The 19,750-nt window shown below is 42.4% G+C and overlaps 1 protein-coding gene across 1 annotated transcript in view; it reads right to left on the bottom strand.

Moving 5' to 3' along the window:
* Positions 1-19,750, bottom strand: part of ARHGEF38 (Rho guanine nucleotide exchange factor 38) — a 164,115-nt gene that overhangs the window by 75,095 nt on the left and 69,270 nt on the right. The window contains exon 5 of the mRNA XM_073601859.1: positions 6,851-6,868. Coding sequence (XP_073457960.1) covers positions 6,851-6,868 — 18 coding nt within the window. The remainder of the gene's footprint in view (positions 1-6,850; positions 6,869-19,750) is intronic.

Here is a 19,750-nt window from a genome sequence, read left to right as displayed (position 1 = left end):
GCGGGACTCGGGAGTGAGAGACAGAGGAGAACACGCCCCCCCGCACAGAGACCAGCCGCTCCGATCTTCGGCGGCTGCTCTCCTTCTCTGACAGGAGGAGGGAGGGGGGACGGGCTTGAGCAGCGAAAAAGACAGCGGTGGCGGCGGTGACCTGCGGAGGGAGCCGCCTCAGTCTGGACACAGAGAGGAGGAGGAGGGAGAGGAGCACTCTAGCGCTTCAGCGCCCCCACCTCTCTGGCGCCCGGGTGCACTGCATGCTGATGTTAGTGTGGGGGGCGGCGCCGCCCCTGTACCACTGCCGCCCCGAGGCCTGGCCTCGGTGGCCTTGTGGGAAATCCGGCCCTGGTCACTCTGGTCCGGTCTCCAGTGGCGGATGCTGTGTGCAGGAGACCGCCAACAATGGCTGTGAAATGCCTGGGAAGTGATGTCACCCGTACAGTTACTATAGGGCTTCAGTTCAGGGCCGGGATAAGGGGTGGGCAGGAGGGGCGGCTGCCCTGGGCACTCTGTTATCATGTGAGATGGAGGGGCACCACAAGCAGGTTGGGGGGGAGGGGATTTGTGTTGGGTGGGGGAATTTGGGAGCATCAGGGGGTAAGAATTGTTCTAGGAGGGGAAATTTGAGGGGGTTAGCTAGGAAAGGTGATTATGAGGGATTTGTGTTGGGGGGGGGGGGGGTGAGGGAATTGGATTTGTACTAGAAGGGGGGATTTGGGGTGTTTGTGCTAGAAGAGGTGATATTGTATAGGGGATGTGTGCTAGGAGGGGGAAATATTTTTTTTGGGGGGGGGGATTTGTGCCAGTAGGGATGAATGGGGGTATTTGGGGGGGTTGTGCTAGTAGGGGGATTTGGAGTGGGGGGGGGAGGATGTATACTCAGAGGAGGGGGGTTTTGAAGAGCAGTCTATTTGTTCTAGGAGGAGTATTTTTTTTTGGGGGGGGGGGTGTGCTGGGAGGATTTGGGGAGAGAGAGGATTTGAGCTGGGAGGGAGGATTGGGGTTAAAGATTTATGCTGGGAGGGTTGGATTTGCCATTGGAGGAGGGGGAATTTATTCTTAGGGAGTAAGCATGCAGATTAGTACTCACATTTTTTTGGGAGGGGGGATTTTTGATAACACATAATGCTAATATATTTTGGGGGGGGGGGGGTGCAGTTTGGCATGTTTGCCCTGGGCTCTAGTTGGCCTTGTCCCGGCACTGCTTCCGTTGTCGGCTGCCTCCTCTGTACCCGCCTCCACAGAGAAGCCGCTGCTGACAGCTCAACATGGGACCGGACCAGAGCGGCTTCAGAAAAGGTATGTATAGCGATTTCTTCTTTACAGGGCTAGATAGGTTAGTCTTAGATTGTGGATGCCTGTAAATTTACAGATTTTAGTTTTATGAACTACTACTTTAAAGTGTGTCCAAACCCAACAACAAAAATTTAATTTACTACAGTTTACCAGTCCTTAGTTGGAGTGGCTGCATTCGTTTTCTTTTTTCAATATTTTTCTTTATCTTCCTCTGCTAGTAACACACTTTCTGTCCTAGGGTGAAACAATAGTCTATATACTGTATCATGGAGAAGTGGCTTTGCCAACCTAGGACAGGAAATTTATTAAGACTACTGGACACTTCCCCCTCTCCTCATCTCCATGACATGGGGGGGGGGGGGGGGGGGCAGTGCAGTACAGGCAGAGAGAAAAGAAAGTGATCCAGCTCACTGGATTACTGACAGAATCAACAGAGTTTTTTGTTCTGCGCTTATCAAAGATATAACAAAATGCTTTAATGGCATAATTAAAGAAAAATTCCAGGTATGCATATGTTATACATAGTTACATTGTTGCAGCTTGATGTGGCCTTTTCTTGAACTGATGTGGCCTTTTTTTTTTCATATCAAGCTTTGATATTAAAGTGCTCTATTTGCACTTTAATCTTTGTATTGTAGGTTACCTTTTTGCACAAATGATGGCATTTTAAGTTTACTTCACAAGGCTTTTTGAGCCCCTTTACACTGAGCCGCGGGCCGCGTTAGCGGTACAGCGCCGCTTTACCATCGTTTTAGTGGCGCTTTTCGGCCGCTAGCGGGGCGCTTTCAACCCACGCTAGCGGCTGAAGAAAGGATTAAATGCACCCTAAAAGCGCCCCTGCCAAAGCAATTTGCATGCGCTTCGGCAGCGGTGCCCATTCATTTCAATAGGCAGGGGCGGTGGAGGAGCGGTGTATACACCGCTCCTCCACCGCCCCAAAGGTGCTGCTTGCAGGACTTTTTTTAATGTCCTGCCAGTGCACCGCTCCAGTGTGAAAACACTCGGGCTCTCACACTGGGGCTGCAGGGGAGGCATTTTTCAGGTGCCATTTTTAGTCCTTTAGCGCCTGAAAAACGCCTCTAGTGTGAAAGGGATTCTTTCTGTTTTTGTCAAGTGGAATATGGTAATCCTCTAGTGCAAGCAGCTTTCCAATACTTAGCGCTCACAATATCTACCTTTTTGAGATGTACAGTCTATCCTATGCTTGACAAATGTCTATGGAATCTTAAAATCACTGAAGTGGACACCGCTCTGGTCCTGTGCCAAATGGCTGCCCTGCTGCATTGTGAACACAGGAGGTCAGCTCCTTGGCAGGGGTTCCATTCAGAGAATGCTTAGCATTTTCTGAATGAATGCTAACTGTTCTCTGATTGGACGAGGTGAGTTGGACATCACCACCCCACCTCTCCTCACATTTTTATTTTTGTCTGTGTTGCTGCTAGAGCAGGGGTAGGCAACCTGGGGCCCTCCAGCTGTTGCAGAACTACAAGTCCCATCATACCTCTGGGACTAATTGTAACTGCCAGCCTTGCAATACCTCATGGAAAATGTAGTTCCACAACAGCTGGATGGGCCCCAGGTTGCCTACCCCTGTGCTAGAGACTTCCTCTCTTTTCCTGTTTGGTATTACATTGTCAGCAGAACAGGAAGTAATGGCAAATCTCTCTAACAAAGCCCAAGATGGCACTAAAACAACATGACAAATGTTCTAACTGTTCCACACTCTATCCAAAAAAAAAAAAAAAACAGTTTAGTTTGTAAAGTGGCCAGACACAAGAAAAAAATGGGGGTCTATTATTGCTGGACACCTTCTGAAAATGCTAGTTTTCTGGTTGTTATGTGACCCTCTGGAACAAGTATACAGACCAAAAAGGTCAGAAATATCCTTATCTGTATACTCAGAACTTTGTGAGTTAAAGGGGTTGTAAAGGCAGAAGGTTTTTTTATCTTAATGCATTCTATGCATTAAGATAAAAAACCTTCTGTGTGTAGCAGTCTCCCCAGAACCCCCCAACTACTTATCTGAGCCCCATCTCTATCCAGCGATGTCCACGAGTGTCTAAGCCACCCGGGACACTCCTCCTGAGTGAGACACAGCAGTGGCGCCATTGGCTCCGTGGCTGTCAGTCAAAGCTCGTCAGTCAATCAGGGGAGAGAAGGGACAGGGCTGGGTTGAGGCTCCGTGTCTGAATGGATACACGGAGCTCTGACTTGGCTCTGGTGCCCCCATAGGAAGCTGCTGGCTCAGGGGGCACTCGACAGGAGGTAGGGGCCAGGAGCAGCAAAGAGGGACTCAAGAAGAGGAGGATCCAGGCTGATCTGTGCAAAACCAACTGCATAGAGGAGGTAAGTATAACATGTTTGTTATTTAAAAAACAAAAAACAAAAAAAAAAACGAGACTTTACAATCACTTTAAAGCACCAGGACATGAGGAACAGCACCACAGCCTGACTTCTGGCCTATATACAAGGAGAGGCCAGCAATAGAAAAAAATGTAACAGTGAGTCTTTTTGCAAATGTTTTTGTAGTGTTTATCAGCATAATCTTCCAGGTTATTATATCGGTTACTGCCACTTGGTGTCTCCAGATGCTGCCTGTTCAGTGAAAGCAAGCTCTGTGTACCGGATGAAAATTTACAAAGGGTAAGCAAACAACAATATTGCTTTCCAACATGGCAAACACGAACAGAAAAACACCTTTAACTCACCTGAAGATAAATAAATGAATGTAAACCAACCCAATGCACTAACCTCTTCTACCAGTCAAAGGAAAATAGCAAAGAAGTAATGTAGTAAGCAGTAAAGTCAAATTCCCATTTCGATTGAAGTCACTTCAACTGCAAACTCTAAGTAAATATTTAGACTTTCAAAATGCTTTCAACACAGGGTGTTTTCATTTCCATTCATCAGTGTAATCAATGCTGTCCCTTACATATATCAATGTAATTATTAGCATCATCCAGCCATAATATGAAGTCTTCTACATAATGTACACTGTGCTTACAGATTTTAAATTTATTACATGGAGTCCATTTATAAAACATTTGTTGGGCGAATGTGAAATGCAGCAGAAGCATTCCTGCAAGTTGAATAAAATGTCCCATAGTTGTTTCTAAGAGATTAAAGAGGAACTGCAGTCTGCTCACATAATTTGTAATAAAAACATCTTTGCCATTTTGAAGCTTCCCTCCAACCACTTTGCATATTATTGTATATATACTGTGATTCTGTACTTGCCAAATATGCTGCAGAAACCCCCCTCTGCCATGTCTGGCTGCAGCCATTTTAACTGTGGGCAGCTGAAGCTGCTGCCTGTTCACTTCCTGGATTTACACAGACACACAGAGGCACACCTCCAGCTCTGCAGCCCTGCAGCTTCCATTGGCCCGCTTATGACTCACCCCCCCTCCCTTCCTGGCAAACTTTCACGAGAGTGAGAGAGAGACCTGTGCATGATGTCATAAGCCTAGGCTAATGATCAGACAAGACATTTACTGGCAGAAAAAAAGAAATGTTTTACTATCCAAAGTTTAAACAACAAGGGCAGAAGATAGATGAAAAGTAGAAGAAATGACTGAAGGTCCGCTTTATTGCCTGTATTGTTAGCGCCATCTAGTGGCCAAAATGGGTTATTGTTTCCTCATTGAGATATTTCAGAAAATCATGCCACAATTTGGCCACTAGATGGAGTTGACAGCGCAGGTAGTAACCTCTTATAAAAATGACAGGACATTAAATTCACCTGGCAAAAATGCTTCTGACATTCGTGCACTGAATGTTTTATAACTAGACCCGTTAAGTGTATGTTTTTCCTGAATATATACACTTTAACCACTTGACCTCCAGAAGATTTACCCCCCCTTCATAACCAGGCCATTTTTTTACGATCTGGCAATGCGTTACTTTAACTGACAATTGCTTCATACTGTCATTTTTTTACCACAAAAAGCTTTTATTGGTGGTATTTGCTCACCACTGCGTTTTTTGCGCTATAAATGAAATATGAAAAAAAACAATTTTGAAAAAAATATATATATTTTTTAAATATATATTTTTTACTTTCTGCTTTAAAACACATCCAATCATGCACATCTTCATAAATTTAGACCAATATGTATTCTGCTACATGTTTTCGGTAAAAAAAAAACAATAAGCATATATTGATTGGATTAACACAGACCTTGTAGAATCTACAAATTATGGGATATATTTATGGAATTTTTAATTATTTTTTTTACTAGTAATAGCGGTGATCAGCAACTTATAGCGGGACTGCGATATTGCGGTGGACAATCGGACACCAACTGACACCTTTGACACTTTGCAGGAACCAGTGACACTAATACAGTGATCAGTGCTAAAAACTGTACTACCACTAAAACTGTACTACTAATGACACTGGCTGGGAAGGGGTTAAACATCTAGGGCGATCAAAGGGTTAACTGTGTGCCTAGCCAGTGTTTTTTGTGCTGCTTTCACTGGGGGAAGAGATCGATTCTAGTCCCTGCTTTGAAGAGACGCAAGATCGATCCCTTCCCCCCGTCAGAACTGAGATATGCCTTGTTCTCTGCCCAGTTCTCTGTGTTTTACCGACGATCGGCGACTGCCGGAGGACAACGAGTGCCTGCATCTGCAGATCAGGTTCTGCTGTGAAATATCACAGCAGAAGTGGCCCGTCGGCGTCCTGTTTGTCCCTGCAGGCAGAAGTGCAGGATCAAATACTGTATGTATATATATATATATATATATATATATATATATATATATATATATATATATACGTGATCCTGCGCACACAGCTGCCACCCTGTAGCAGTATAGGGCGGTCAGCAAGTGGTTAACTGTAACCAATCATTTTAGTTTTTAGAAAATACTGTGAATTTGAATCACAAGGCTTCAATTTCCATTGCTGTGAAGATGCCAACCTACAAGGTGGTCTCATTTTCTCTGACAGATTATTCATTTGTTCACTTTGTTCATTTGTTGTGAAGAATGCAATAAGAGTAAAGCTGGTAATACACTGGTAGATTTTTTTTTACGAACGTTCGTAAGAAATATCTTGTCAGTACATTCCGTAATGCCATCAGACTTGACGAATGTCATTTGAAAGTACTTCAAAATTTTTTGTTTGCTTTCAATATTTGACTTTGGAATAAATTACATTTCCAAAATAAAAAAAAACATAGTCACTGTTAGAAATGTGTTTCAGAAACATTTTTCACCCTGCTCCACTTCTTTAAATTTCACTGTAGTTGAAAACTATGTGACCCCACTAAAGATCTGAAAACTGAGCGAAGGTTCTGAAAATGAAAATCTACTAGTGTATGGCCAGCTTTACTCCACCTACTACAGACAGTAGAGTGAGACTCCAAGATGGAACAACAACAGAGAGAGCCCATCACCAAGGTCCCCAAGTACATGGAAACAAGTGATTTCCTTCAGCATCTAATAAAGCCTATCAGCTCTAGTAATCTGACCTGTTAATAAGTACTTCCTAACATTGCTGAGACACCATATAAACTCCATAATAACAAAAATATAAAGAAATAATACTTACTGCTCTTCATAGATTTTCCTGTGAAAGAAAGAAATGACATTGTAAGTAGGGAGGACATGGCACTGCAAATGTTTTTATTTCATTTTTTTATTGTTATTTTTTTATGAGAAAATAAAAGAATTAAATGAAAGAAATAATGGGACAAATAATGTATTCTGAAGGATATAATACAGTGACATGAAATTGACCCAATACTCAAACAGTGAACTACAATTAAAGTTGAACTCCAAGCAAAACTTTTTTTTTACTGTAAGATACCTGCCTAGGCACTGAATACACTGAATAAAAAACCTGACTAGGCACTGAATACATCTTTATCAGGGAAATTTTCCAAGACTGGAAAAGCAGAAATTCAGCTTAATTCAAAGGCCAACGGATTTGTGTTTCTATCCAGCCACTCTTGATAATTATACAATTGTGGAAGACATCACAGCAATGCTGGTGAGCTGACTTTCCTCTACTACATTTATGCAATGTTGCCTGGTTATCTTCTGCCCCTAGTAATTGGAAAGTGAAAGAACAGCAGATCATCTCTCTTCTTCTTGTGTCATATTTGCATTTAGTTGGCTCTTCCTCTCCCACTCTACTGTATCTTTCTCTCCCACCTTGAGTTCCTCTGTGCAAGGAAGCACTTACCAAATTGGTGTTTTTTTGTATTTTCTGTTGTACAGAGTATTGATATAATGCGCTGGAAGCTTCTTGGTTTGCGGCTCACTATCATAACTTCACTTGCACATGGTTTCATTGTCACCACGGTCTTATCTGACTATCTATCTTCAACGCACTCCATTTAAATACTATATCATTCATGGATATTATTTTAATTGAACATAGATCTGTTGAATATTACCACCTTGCTCACTTGCAGACACCATGAAGACTGGTGATCTGTGTTCTGGGGACCCTGTGTGTGTGTGCCCTACTGGTGCACGGCCTTAGACTACCTCAGCTCCTGGGAGAGACAAATCTTTCTGGCCCTGGCTCCATGTAAGTACCCAGGATTGACAACCTTGCCTGTTCCTGTTACTCCTAGTGCTATATTAGACTAATTATATTCTATATTTTGTAGATACTTTTGAGCATCCGCCCCTGAGGAAGTGTGCTATACACAAAATGCGTCGGCCATTTAGGATGCAGTCATATGCCTGCCAATAGGAATCTATCTAGACCCACTAGCTACAACCAATGATGTTTACAATGTATACATATCTTTTATAACATTGCAATGTGCCACTCAGATGACATGTCTGTATATATGTATGAATTTACAACAAACATTTACTTATCAATTAATTTTATATCCTATACCATGAAGCCAATATCTATGCAATCATGATATAATTTTTTTTTATGTCCATGCCCTGAATGCATGTGTGTATATAAATGAAATTAACAGTTTTTACTTGTCTGTTCATAATTGTAATGTATCTATACATCCATCTATGCCAATTAAATGCTTTTACAACCTATACCTCCACTAGTCAATCTAAAGTCCCAACCTCCCTTTTCTTGTGTATTTAACTAAAGGTTGTAAAAAGAAGTCAACGTATTTTCCTATACATGCAGTGTAAATTTCAAACCTTTATTGATACAGAAATTCATGCGAAAATTAGGTATCAAGCGACATTTTCTCTCCAAACCTGGTGAAAGAGAGGTTAATGTGATGAAAGAAGGGGAGGTGACACACACGGGATTGAGGAATGCATCCTTGCTTAACCCCCCCCCGTGGTAATCCAGGGCCCAGTTTGAAGATTTTTGAAAACCTGGTCCTGAAGGATTTAGATAGAAGTCAATTATGTTTTGGATCGGATGTGGTTTTAAAATCTGGGATACAAGATCGAAAACATTTAATAATCAGGCCAGCTGACATGGGAGGGGGGCTGGTTCTCCTCAAAAAAGATGACTACTTAGCAGAAATTGATAATTTACTATCTGATATGAACACATATGAAGTCCTCAAAAAAGATCCTTTGGCTTTAAGAAGGAACTGAATAAGATCATTGAGACAGGATTTGCTAATAGGATCCTAGACAAAAAGGACAGAGAATATCTGGTACCTTTGGCACCTAGAACCCCAATCATTTATTATCTCCCCAAAATACATAAATGTCAGACTAAACCCCAAGTAGGCCAATAATTAGCGGCATTGATTAACTAACTGCTCATATAGGAAAATACACTGACTTCTTTTTACAACATTTAGTTAAAGACACACCAGCTTATTTGAGGGACACTTCTCATATGATTATTAATGTGTCCAAAATGAGGTTGGAGGATGAGGCACTGCTTGTGAGGGCAGATGTCTCATCTCTCTACACTATCATACCCTATTCAAAAGGATATGAGGCAGCCAAATATTTTTTGGAGAGAGATGGAAAGATTCCCCCCATTCAGAAAGAATTCATACTGGACATATTAAATTTGGGATGGAACATAATTATTTTTCCTTTGGAGGTGAACTTTACCAACAGCGTACTGGTGTAGCCATGGGACCAAAATTTGCTTCCAGTCTCGCCAATTTAATCATGGCGCTGTGGGAAGAGCAGGTGTTGTACCTGGATAGGAATGATAATTTACATTTTTGGTGTCACTTTATAGATGATGCCTTCTTTATTTGGAAGGGGGACATTGACTCCTTAAAACAATTTATGGCAGAATTTGAATTTGAACATATAGGGTATCAGGTTTACCTACGAATGTAATCATTAGGCTATTAATATTTTAGACCTTATGATATTCAGGGAAGGTGATCAGTTTTCACTAGGACCCATTTTAAAAGTATTGACCAAAATGGTTTTATACCTCAGGATACCTGTCACCATCCCACATGGCTTAAGGCAATCCCCAAGGGACAGTTTTGACGAATTTGAAGAAACTGTTCAAAAAAAGAGGACTTTTTGATGCAGGCTGGGTTATTGAAAGATATATTTCTCCAGAAGGGATACTCCCATGAAAGTTTAGAACAGGAGATTAATAATGTGTCCAATCTTGACCATCAAGTTAAACCTGATAGAACTAATAATCACTTTGAATAGGGATTTTTGACTACTTTTTCGACCCATCATCATTGGATCCATAGGCTCCTAAAGAAACATTGGAAAATCCTAAAAGGAGATAAAGTACTGGGCTCTGTTCTCCTGGATCAACCTAAAGTGATTTTTAAAAAATCTCAAATTTTGAGAAATGTTCTAGCCCCCAATATTGTAGATCTGCCTTTAAAGCCGAAGATGTTTGGGAATCTAACTGTTTTTTCCTGTATAGGAGGTGCATGGTATGCAGGAATTGCAAAACTATACACACAAAGTCCTTTAGTTCTACTACCACTCAAAGAGAACACAAAATCAAGGATTTCATCCCATGTAACACCAAAGGGGTCATCTATCTCCTAAAATGTACGTGGAAATTCCAATATGTTGGCAGGACCACCAGGGCATTAACATTGGGTATTGGTGAACATCTAACCAATATACGAAAAGGGTTTGATAAGCATAGTTTATCAAAACACATTGCTTATTGCCATAGAAAAAAATCCCTCATCTCTAGAGGTGATTGGAATTGAAAAGTATACTCCACATTGGCGTGGAAGTACTGTAATCTCAGAAGGGAGATATCCAGGCGTGAGACCCGCTGGATATTCGACCTCTATAATTTCCAACCTCATGGCCAAAATGTGGAGTGGGACATGAATTCCTTTATAATAATAGTTAAATATCCCACCTATAAACTTGTCCTCTGTATAGAGTTTAAATCAATTTAAATCAATTTATTGTGCATAGTCAAATGTACTAATATATTTTTCAAAGTTATGTTTTTGCAACTGTATATTATTAATTTATTAATTTTCTGTTTTTTATTTTTTATTCACATAATTTCCTAAATACTCATAATGTATATGAGATGGATATGACGGTTATGAGTTGTGTGAATATATACGTCTCTTTAGATAGCATTAACCGTGTGACTAAATATTTAATTGAAATCAATGAATTAATAGATTTTTAATTTATATACTTTTTTTTTATATTATTCATTTTATTTTTTTTTAAATTATTCATTTTTTTTTAAACTTTTGAGAGGAAAGATGCATATTTAAATGTGATCCTCTCATTAGGGAAATCAATTTCCACATGTTGGGGATTTCAAAATTCATAGCTGCATACTGAAATGTGGTGTGACCCCGGTCAACATGGTTATGCAATCCACTTCCGGTGTCCCGGTTGCTTTAAAGATCAGTGCATGACTTCCTAGCTCTATCCTCCATTCCCAGATGTAGCCTGTTAAGGAGAAACATGTTGGAAGGAGATGGGAGCTGTGACATGATTAGCATCCAGATTTGTTGGTGACTTCCATGCTGGACCATCCTCTCTCTACTGCTTATTTTTATCTTCTCTGTTGTAAGTGCATATTTTAGCTCAATAAATCCTCCTGTTTTTACATACTATGCGATGAGCCTTCTTTCTGTGTTCCCAATCCTATACACACACCTGATGGAATTGCAGAGGTTATCCTGAGCGAGGCAAGCTGTGCTGGGACGCTGTGCAGTAAACTTTCAGTGTGGAGACATAGTCTGGAGTATGTGGTGTGGGGACACTGAGCCGCAGACTGTCGGATCCATCTATCTCGGAGGTCAGGAGATACACAGAGGAAATGGCTAGGCATTGGTCATCTAATTACCTCATGCAAGTGATTATTTCTTATAATTTAGATATCATCGGGATTTGGTAAGAGGCCAATTTAATCTTCATATGGATTGATGTATTATGTTATCACTGGGAACGGTGTATAGCACATTCAGTTGGTGGAATACCATTGAAACAATTTTGGATATACATGGACACTTGTTTTATAGAACATTTTTATTAATATTTTATTATTATTTTTTCAAATAAGAATCACATGTTGAGACACTGTGTTTGAAATAATTCCTTGACAAGTGTTTTTTTCTTTATTTTAGAGACCTTGTATATTTTCACGTGTTTTTCTCCATTTATTGGTTTCATGTTTTGGCAGTTTTTCTATGTCTTCCCAGGATGTTGGTTCAAGTATGCTGTGTGTTTTGACAGTGTATGACAGCTTGCAGGGTGGTATCCCCTTTGTGGTCTGAGTGGCTCTTCTGACTTCAGGCAGTTCAGCAGGATCTGGTGGAGAACTTGCTTTGGGCATTGTTTGTTGTTTGTTGATTTCCACCTCTTGTTCTGACTCCTAGATAGGTTTGCTTTGGTCGACCTTTTCTTCTGTTTTGTTGGGCATATTCACTTCACAGCTTTCAGGGATCAGTATTTCTGGTGATGGGCTCTCATCAAAATTGAACACTGCGGCTTATGCTTATAGTCACTTTGTCAGTCTTTGGGTGTAATATTCTGTAACCCTTAGTTTGCTCACTGTAGCCTACTAGAATGCCCTCTATGGCTCTGTTCTCCAGCTTGGATCGCTTTTCACTTGGATTATAGGCATATGCTTTGCATCCAAACACTCTAATGTGCCCTATGCTTGGCTTTGACCCATGCCACAGTTCGAATGGAGTACTTTTAGTGGCTCTTGAGGGTAGTCTGTTCTGTAGGTAGGTTGCAGTCATGACTGCTTCTGCCCAGTACTTGTGAGGTAGGCTGCCATCCGACAACATGCACCTGACCATTTCTATAAGAGTGCAATTTTTCCTTTCTGCTACACCGTTTTGTTCAGGAGTGTGGTGTGGTTATCTGGTGCACTATTCCTTGTCTCTTCAGGTATGAGGCCACTTCTTTGCTTATGTATTCTCTCCCATTGTCGGTGCGTATTATTCCTGGTTTCAGTTGGAATTTTTTGCTAGACATGGCAATGAACTCTTGAAAATTCTCTGATGTTTCATTCTTGTGTTTCATCAGATAAGCAGTTGTGTACCTGGAATAATCATCAATGAAAGTCAGTAGATATCTGTTCTCGCCTGACGTGGGAGTTTCATTGGACTGCATACATCACAGTGTATGAGCTACAGGGGGTGGGTAGTTTTTTTTGAGAGCCATTTGAGATGCCCGTGGAAGGGGAGCACGTGTGGCTTTTGCTTCTATACAGCTCTTGCATTTCATGAGCACTTTGCAAGGCACTATTATCAAATCTTCTGATAAGCCTGTCTTTATAATGTCCTGTATAGCTTCTGGACTTCTGTGCCCCAGTTGCCTGTGCCATAAGTGAATACATTTGCTGTGTCGGTCACTAGAGACTATTTTGGCTTGCTAGTCTGTGGTGATGAGCTTGTATAGGTAATCATCCAGTTTTCCTTTTGCGAGGAATCGCTTATTATTGTGAATTGTGCATTCATAACCCTGGAACTTAACTGTGAAACCATTGTTTGCAAGGCTTTTCACTGATAGAAGGCTGCCTTCTAGTTCTGGAACATAAAGCATTTTCTTTACAAGGATGTGTGGTGTAATGCAGTTTAGGAAGCCCTGGCCTTTACCTTCTGAGGTAATGCTTTAGTCTTTTGCACTGTAATGAATGTTTGTGAAGAAGGTCTCATTGCTAGTCATGTGGCTTGTCGCACCTGAGTCTAAGCACCAGCCGTGTGACTTGCAGTTCTGTGTCACTTTTGTGGATAGCTCTAGCCTTCGCTGCTTGGCTTTCCAGATAGAACAGTCCTTTTTTAAGTGACCGGTCCTTTTACAGCGAAAACAGACTCTGCTTTTTTTGTTGCGCTTTGTGCCTTTGTCATCACTATGCGTATTTTCTTTCCTTCTGTCGTATTCATCAATTAATTTGCCTTTGACATATTCCAGTGTCAGATCCTGCTCGGGTCTGGTTTCTAAAGCGTTAATAAGAGCAGTATATGTCTCTGAAAGGCTGCAGAGGAGCAACAATATGGTTATCTTTGATATCCTCTCCGATGGCGCACAGCTGCTCTATGATCTCTAGCATAGCATTCACGTGGTCACACATTTGCTGGCCTTCTTCTAGTCTCATCTTATATAGCTTTCTTAGTGGAAGTAGCTTGCAGTTTAGACTTGAACGCTCATACAGTTTCTGTAATGAAGTCAACATACCTTTGGCCATTCTCTCTGTTCTTATGTGGATAAGCTGCTCATCTTCCACTAATAAGCTTATGGTTGCTTTTGGCTGTCTATCTTTTCTGTCCCATTCCTCCGTCTCTCTGTTTGTGGGTCTGTCTGTATTCAGCACTTGCCACAAGTCATCCTTGCTAAGAAGCATTTCTAGTTTAAACTGCCACAGCTGGTAATTGGCATTGTTCAGCTCTGCTATTGCAAACTTCACATATGAACCGCTTGCCATCTTTCATCAGCTTGTATACAGTACTCACAGATTTGCAGTATTCTTTCCAGTGTGTCTGGGTGCCTGCTGGGTGCTTGCTGGGTGCATTCTGGGTGCAATGGGCCCATAACCTGTTGTGCAGAGTATTGATATAATGTGCTGGAAGCTTCTTGGCTGCAGAGAATACTTTACTTTCATGGGAGATATTAGATTATGTCTTACAGCATGAGAAACAGGAACAGGAAGTAAAGTATAAGAGAACAGTGAGGAAAGAAAAACACTTCCTTTAATTACGTTACCATAGATACACTATAATACTACAGCGCCACCTGCTGCATAGATAGGTATAATGCATTATATATAGTTTACAGTTTATAACTCAACTTTGCTGTTGTACGTTCAACATTTTCTTCCTGGAATTTAGCTTTATATTATTACTACTGCCCACTAAGGTATTCTTCAATCCCAGCTCTGGGAATAGGACAAAATCTAGCCCTGCAGTGGTTGCACCCACAGAACTGCAAAGGTTAAATGTTTATTATGTGTAGGGGTCATAGAAACAGGCAATATTGCCTACCCCATCCCCCACTCTGGCAGGCTCACAAAATTGCCTCTTTTCTCCAAAGATCTGGTCTATGGGCTGCCCCCCAGCATCATCATGCACAGTGCAGGGTTATCAGCCCTACATTGTAGCTGTAAGAGGCAGGAGTCCAATTGTGGTTGGAAGTGCCTGATGCAGCGTACACACGGGCGGACTTTTCGACCGGACTGGTCCGACGGTCTATCCGACGGACTTTCGGCGGACTTCCGACGGACTTTCCCAACGAACGGACTTGCCTACACACGATCACACCAAAGTCCGACGGATTCGTATGTGATGACGTACGACCGGACTAAAATAAGGAAGTTCATAGTCAGTAGCCAATAGCTGCCCTAGCGTCGGTTTTTGTCCGTCGAACTAGCATACAGACGAGCAGACTTTTTGACCGGACTCGAGTCCATCGGAAAGATTTGAAACATGTTTCAAATCTAAAGTCCGTCAGATTTTTGACCGAAAAAGTCCACTGCAGGTCCGATGGAGCCCACACACGGTCGGATTGTCCACCGGATTCGGTACGTCGGACCAGTCCGGTCGAAAAGTCCGCCCGTGTGTATGCAGCATTAGAGAGGAGGCCTTGCGGGATCACTGGGGGGACCCTGCTGGAGAGAGGAGACTTGTAGACATAACCAGCACTTAACCCTCACAATGCACAGAGCCCCACTGCAAGGGTAGATTTTTTTTGTGTTGGGAGTTGGGTTTTAAAATATTACTGTTCTTGTGGGCGTGACAAAAAGTGTTAGAACTATGATAAACGTGAATTAATTCCTTCTCAAGTTACTTGTTTAAACATGATAAGGTGAAATCATGAATGCAAAAACAAACAGCATCAAATTAAAGTGTCCTTAAATTCAGTGTTGCTTATGTAAAAGAGAAATGCACCCTTTTTTTTTTTAGTCAACAAAAAAGGATTTTATTAATGAGAGTTCAAGGCATTACTTGGTACATATTGCATATGTATGACATATAAAGACATAAAAAGAAAATAGCAGGAGTCTTAATTCTCACATCAGCATAAAAGTGGCGTTAACTGTAAAGCCAATACTGCTAACATACAACCAAAAAACATTGTAACGGCCTAGTGCTCACTCAATAAAGAAACAAAATTAAAATAAATTCAATTAAAAGTAAAGTGTTAGACCAACCATTGATATACCACTAGGGGTTTAAATCTGTCAATCATGCAAACCACTCCCAGTACGTCACACATCTTGCCATACAGTACAAGGCTCCAAGAACAGCACAACAGGCCCAGTTATCCCATCAGCAGCCTATCCAGGGCCAATTGTGGTGGTGCCACCTCTAGGGAATTTAACCAATATTGCCAGATATTGGTAAATTTTTTTGGCGATTTTCTATAATGATATGTGTTTTTTTCCCGAATAAGAGTAGCATTGACCATTTGGATCCACTGCGCCTCCCTTGGGGTGCGTGCCAATAGCCACAAACGGGCAATCAGCGTCCTGGCTAAGTATAGGAGTCTCGTGAGGGCAATGTATACCGAGGGGAGGTATAGGTCTTCATCTAGGCTACCTAGTAAACACATTAGCGGTTCCACCGCTAGCTGAACCTGGTAAACACTGTTTATTCTGGTGACAATGCAATTCCAGTACCTCACTAGCTTGGGGCATCGCCAGAGTATATGAATGAGATCATCTGGATGGGCCTGGCATTTGGGACACATGGGGGAATCACGCCTACCCCATTTATGTAACTGCGCAGAATGCAGTATACCCTGTGCAGTATGAACAGGTGGGACAGTCTCCGTGCTGCTGATACTGATACCAAGGGGCCCACTCCCAGAATTTGACTCCACTACTCACTAGACATGTGCGATTAGTTTTGTATGAATCGAATATTCGTACAAATTTCTGTAAATTCGTACATTCGGGAGGATTCAAAATACGAATCGCTATGCTTTCGAATTTTGTACGAAATACGAAATTTCGTTTACGAATTTCGGATCCAAATTCCTAACGAACATTCGTAATTGTTACGAAAAGTTAACAAACCTAAAAGTTAAAAACCCAGGAAGTCAGCACAGCACAGGGATGGTGGAAGCCCCTCATAATGATAAATTCATCATAACGAACATTCATAATTGTTACGAAAAGTTAACGAACCTAAAAGCTAAAAACCCAGGAAGTCAGCACAGCACAGGGATGGTGGAAGCCCTTCATAATGATAAATTCATCATAACGAACATTCGTAATTGTTACGAAAAGTTAACAAACCTAAAATTTAAAAACCCAGGAAGTCATCACAGCACAGGGATGGTGGGAGCCCCACATAATGATAAATTCATCATAACGAATATTCGTAATTGTTACGAAAAGTTAACGAACCTAACGAAAATTCGTATTTCGTACGAAATTTTGGACACAAATTACAAAATACGAATTAATTCTAATACGAAACGGAACAAAACGAAACAAATTTATTGACGGCGCACATGTCTACTGCTCATCATCAATGGGGCCAACATCTTGCTCCCACCCCTTGCTACATGGTAACAAGTCAGGGGCCTGTATGTGTGATAATAGGTGGGTATAGATTCTAGAGATGATTCTCTTCTTCTCTGGGTCACAGTATATGGAGTCAAGGAACGTGGATTCTTCTAGTTGCAAATTAGATTCTATACTCTGGTATCTAATGGTGTGTTGTAGTTGTATATATTGAAAGAGGTGGCCTTTGAGTGCAGGGAATTCGCTCAGTAATTGGGTAAACGGCTTTAAGACAGGTCCGTCGAGTATTTGGGTGAGGAAACTAACCCCCGCCTTTTCCCAGATCGACCGGTTGGGTACCCTGGTCAAGTCTGTGTAAAAGCGGTTACGCCATATAGGAGTCTGACGGAGACAGCCTGTCAATCCCAATGTGGTCTTAACCCTCTTCCAGATTTTCCTCAGTGACTGAACTGTTGGGCAAGTGGAGGGGACTTTAGGGAAGCCCATCTCCATATTAGATAGGGCAGTATAGTTTGTTTCAGGGCCCAGGAGGAGATCTCTGGAGGGGTCTGACACGCCCCGAGACCAACCCGTGAAATGTTGCATCTGTGCAGCCAGGTAGTACATTAGAGGGTGCGGAAACCGCTATGCCTCCTTGGTCCTTGGGGAGTTGTAGAGTGGCCAGTTTAATTCTCGCCACTCCACCTCTCCATATGAGAGCTCTGAACTGCGAGTCCACGCGTCAGAACCAGTACTGTGGTATCCAGATCGGGGCATTGTGCAGAATGTACAACAGCTGCAGTGCCCAGATCATTTTTATGAGATTTACGTGACCAGTCACCAACAGCGGTAGTCTACTCCAACTGGCCTGCTTCTGTTGGAAGGGCTTTAGGTTCAGAGCTATGTAGTCCCGTGTGTCCCCAGTCACCACTATTCCCAAGTACTTAAATGAGGAAACCACTTGTATGTGAGATATGTCCTCCGGCAAAGGTGCCGGTAACGGATCCAGTGGCAACAGAGCCGACTTATGCCAGTTAATGGCAAAGCCTGATAGCTGTCCAAACTGATCTATTAAGTGCATTACTGCTCTTAAAGAGTGCCTGGTACCCCCCAAGTACAGCAGGGTGTCGTCTGCATATAAGGAAATCTTTTCCTCTCCCTGTCCTCTGCAGAAGCCCATGATATTAGGGGAGGCCCGCACCATAGCCGCCAGAGGCTGCAGTGCAAGGGCAAACAGCAGGGGTAACAACGGGCACCCCTGCGTTGTACCACGAAACAAAGGGAAGGGCTCCGATAGGGAGTCATTTATTCTCACCCTGGCCATAGGGGCAGCATACAAAAGCTGTACCCAGGAGATAAATTTATCGCCCAGACCAAAGCACTGCAAAACCTCACACAAATACTTCCACTCCACGCTGTCAAAGGCTTTGGCAGCGTCAAGAGAGAAAAGATGGCTCTATTGCCAGGGTTATCTACTGGGATTTGAGTGTTAAGGAACAATCTTCGAATGTTCAATGCCGTAGAACTAGCAGGAATGAAGCCGGACTGGTCAGAGTGGACCAGCCCTGCCACAACTCCCGAAAGTCTGGTGGCTAATACTCGCGCCAATAATTTGACATCTGCATTGAGCAGAGAGATAGGCCTATAGGAGTCCGGTTGTAATGGCTCCTTGCCCAGCTTTGGAATCACTACAATAATAGCCTCATTCATGGAGGCAGGTAAACTACCTTCCTGAAGGGCATTGTTTAGGGTTTTTAATAGATTAGGTAGGAGAGTGTACCCGTATTTCCCGTACGTTTCTGTGGATAGTCCGTCAGCTCCCAGGCCATCTGTGCCAACCCCAATGACAATTCCTCCAACTTCAGTGGTGCATTAAGGGCAGCAAGTCCCTGTTGTGACACCCGGGGGAGGGAGCACTGGTCCAGAAAGTGGGCTAGTTCCTCGTGTGTGGGATGTACCTTAGATGTGTAAAGGTCCTTAAAGAAGTGTGAAAACACGTCAGGTATGTGGGTCTTGTCAGTAACTGTCACTCCGTCGTTGGATGGCCTCTATGTGAGTCATGCTCTGTTGGGCTTTAGCTATCATAGCTAATAGGTGACCTGTGTTTTCCCCTTCGTTAAAATATTTTTGCTGCAAGAAGAATCTCTTGTTCTCTGCTGCAGTGGTGGAAACTTGTTGATACAGGGCCTGTGCTTCCTGCCATCTACGCTCCGACTCTGAAGAGGGGGCAGCAATGTACCTCTCCTCCGCCCTGGTAGCCTCATCCATCACCAGATTCTCCCAGTCTTTAGTTTTAATGGCGTTAATCTGCTTGGTGAGCAGGCCCCTAAGGTGAGCTTTCAGGGCATCCCAGACCACCGCAGGCCTGGCCTTGTTCTGGTTAAAACGTACAAACTCTGCCAGAGCCCTGGGAATGGAATCAGAGCTCGGGAATATTGTTAACCAGAAGGGGTTTACCTTCCAGAGCTTATGTTGTGGATTTGGCGAGATTATTATATTAGCACTTACAAGGGAGTGGTCCAATATGTTACGTGGAGCATATTTCACAGAGTTAGTCAGTGCATGTGCCAAGTCATTAGTTAGACATAGATCTATGCGGGATAGCCATTTGTATGA

This window comes from Aquarana catesbeiana, linkage group LG01 (assembly GCF_042186555.1).
Source record: "Aquarana catesbeiana isolate 2022-GZ linkage group LG01, ASM4218655v1, whole genome shotgun sequence".
NCBI lineage: Eukaryota > Metazoa > Chordata > Amphibia > Anura > Ranidae > Aquarana > Aquarana catesbeiana.
This window is presented reverse-complemented; position numbering and strand designations above follow the sequence as displayed.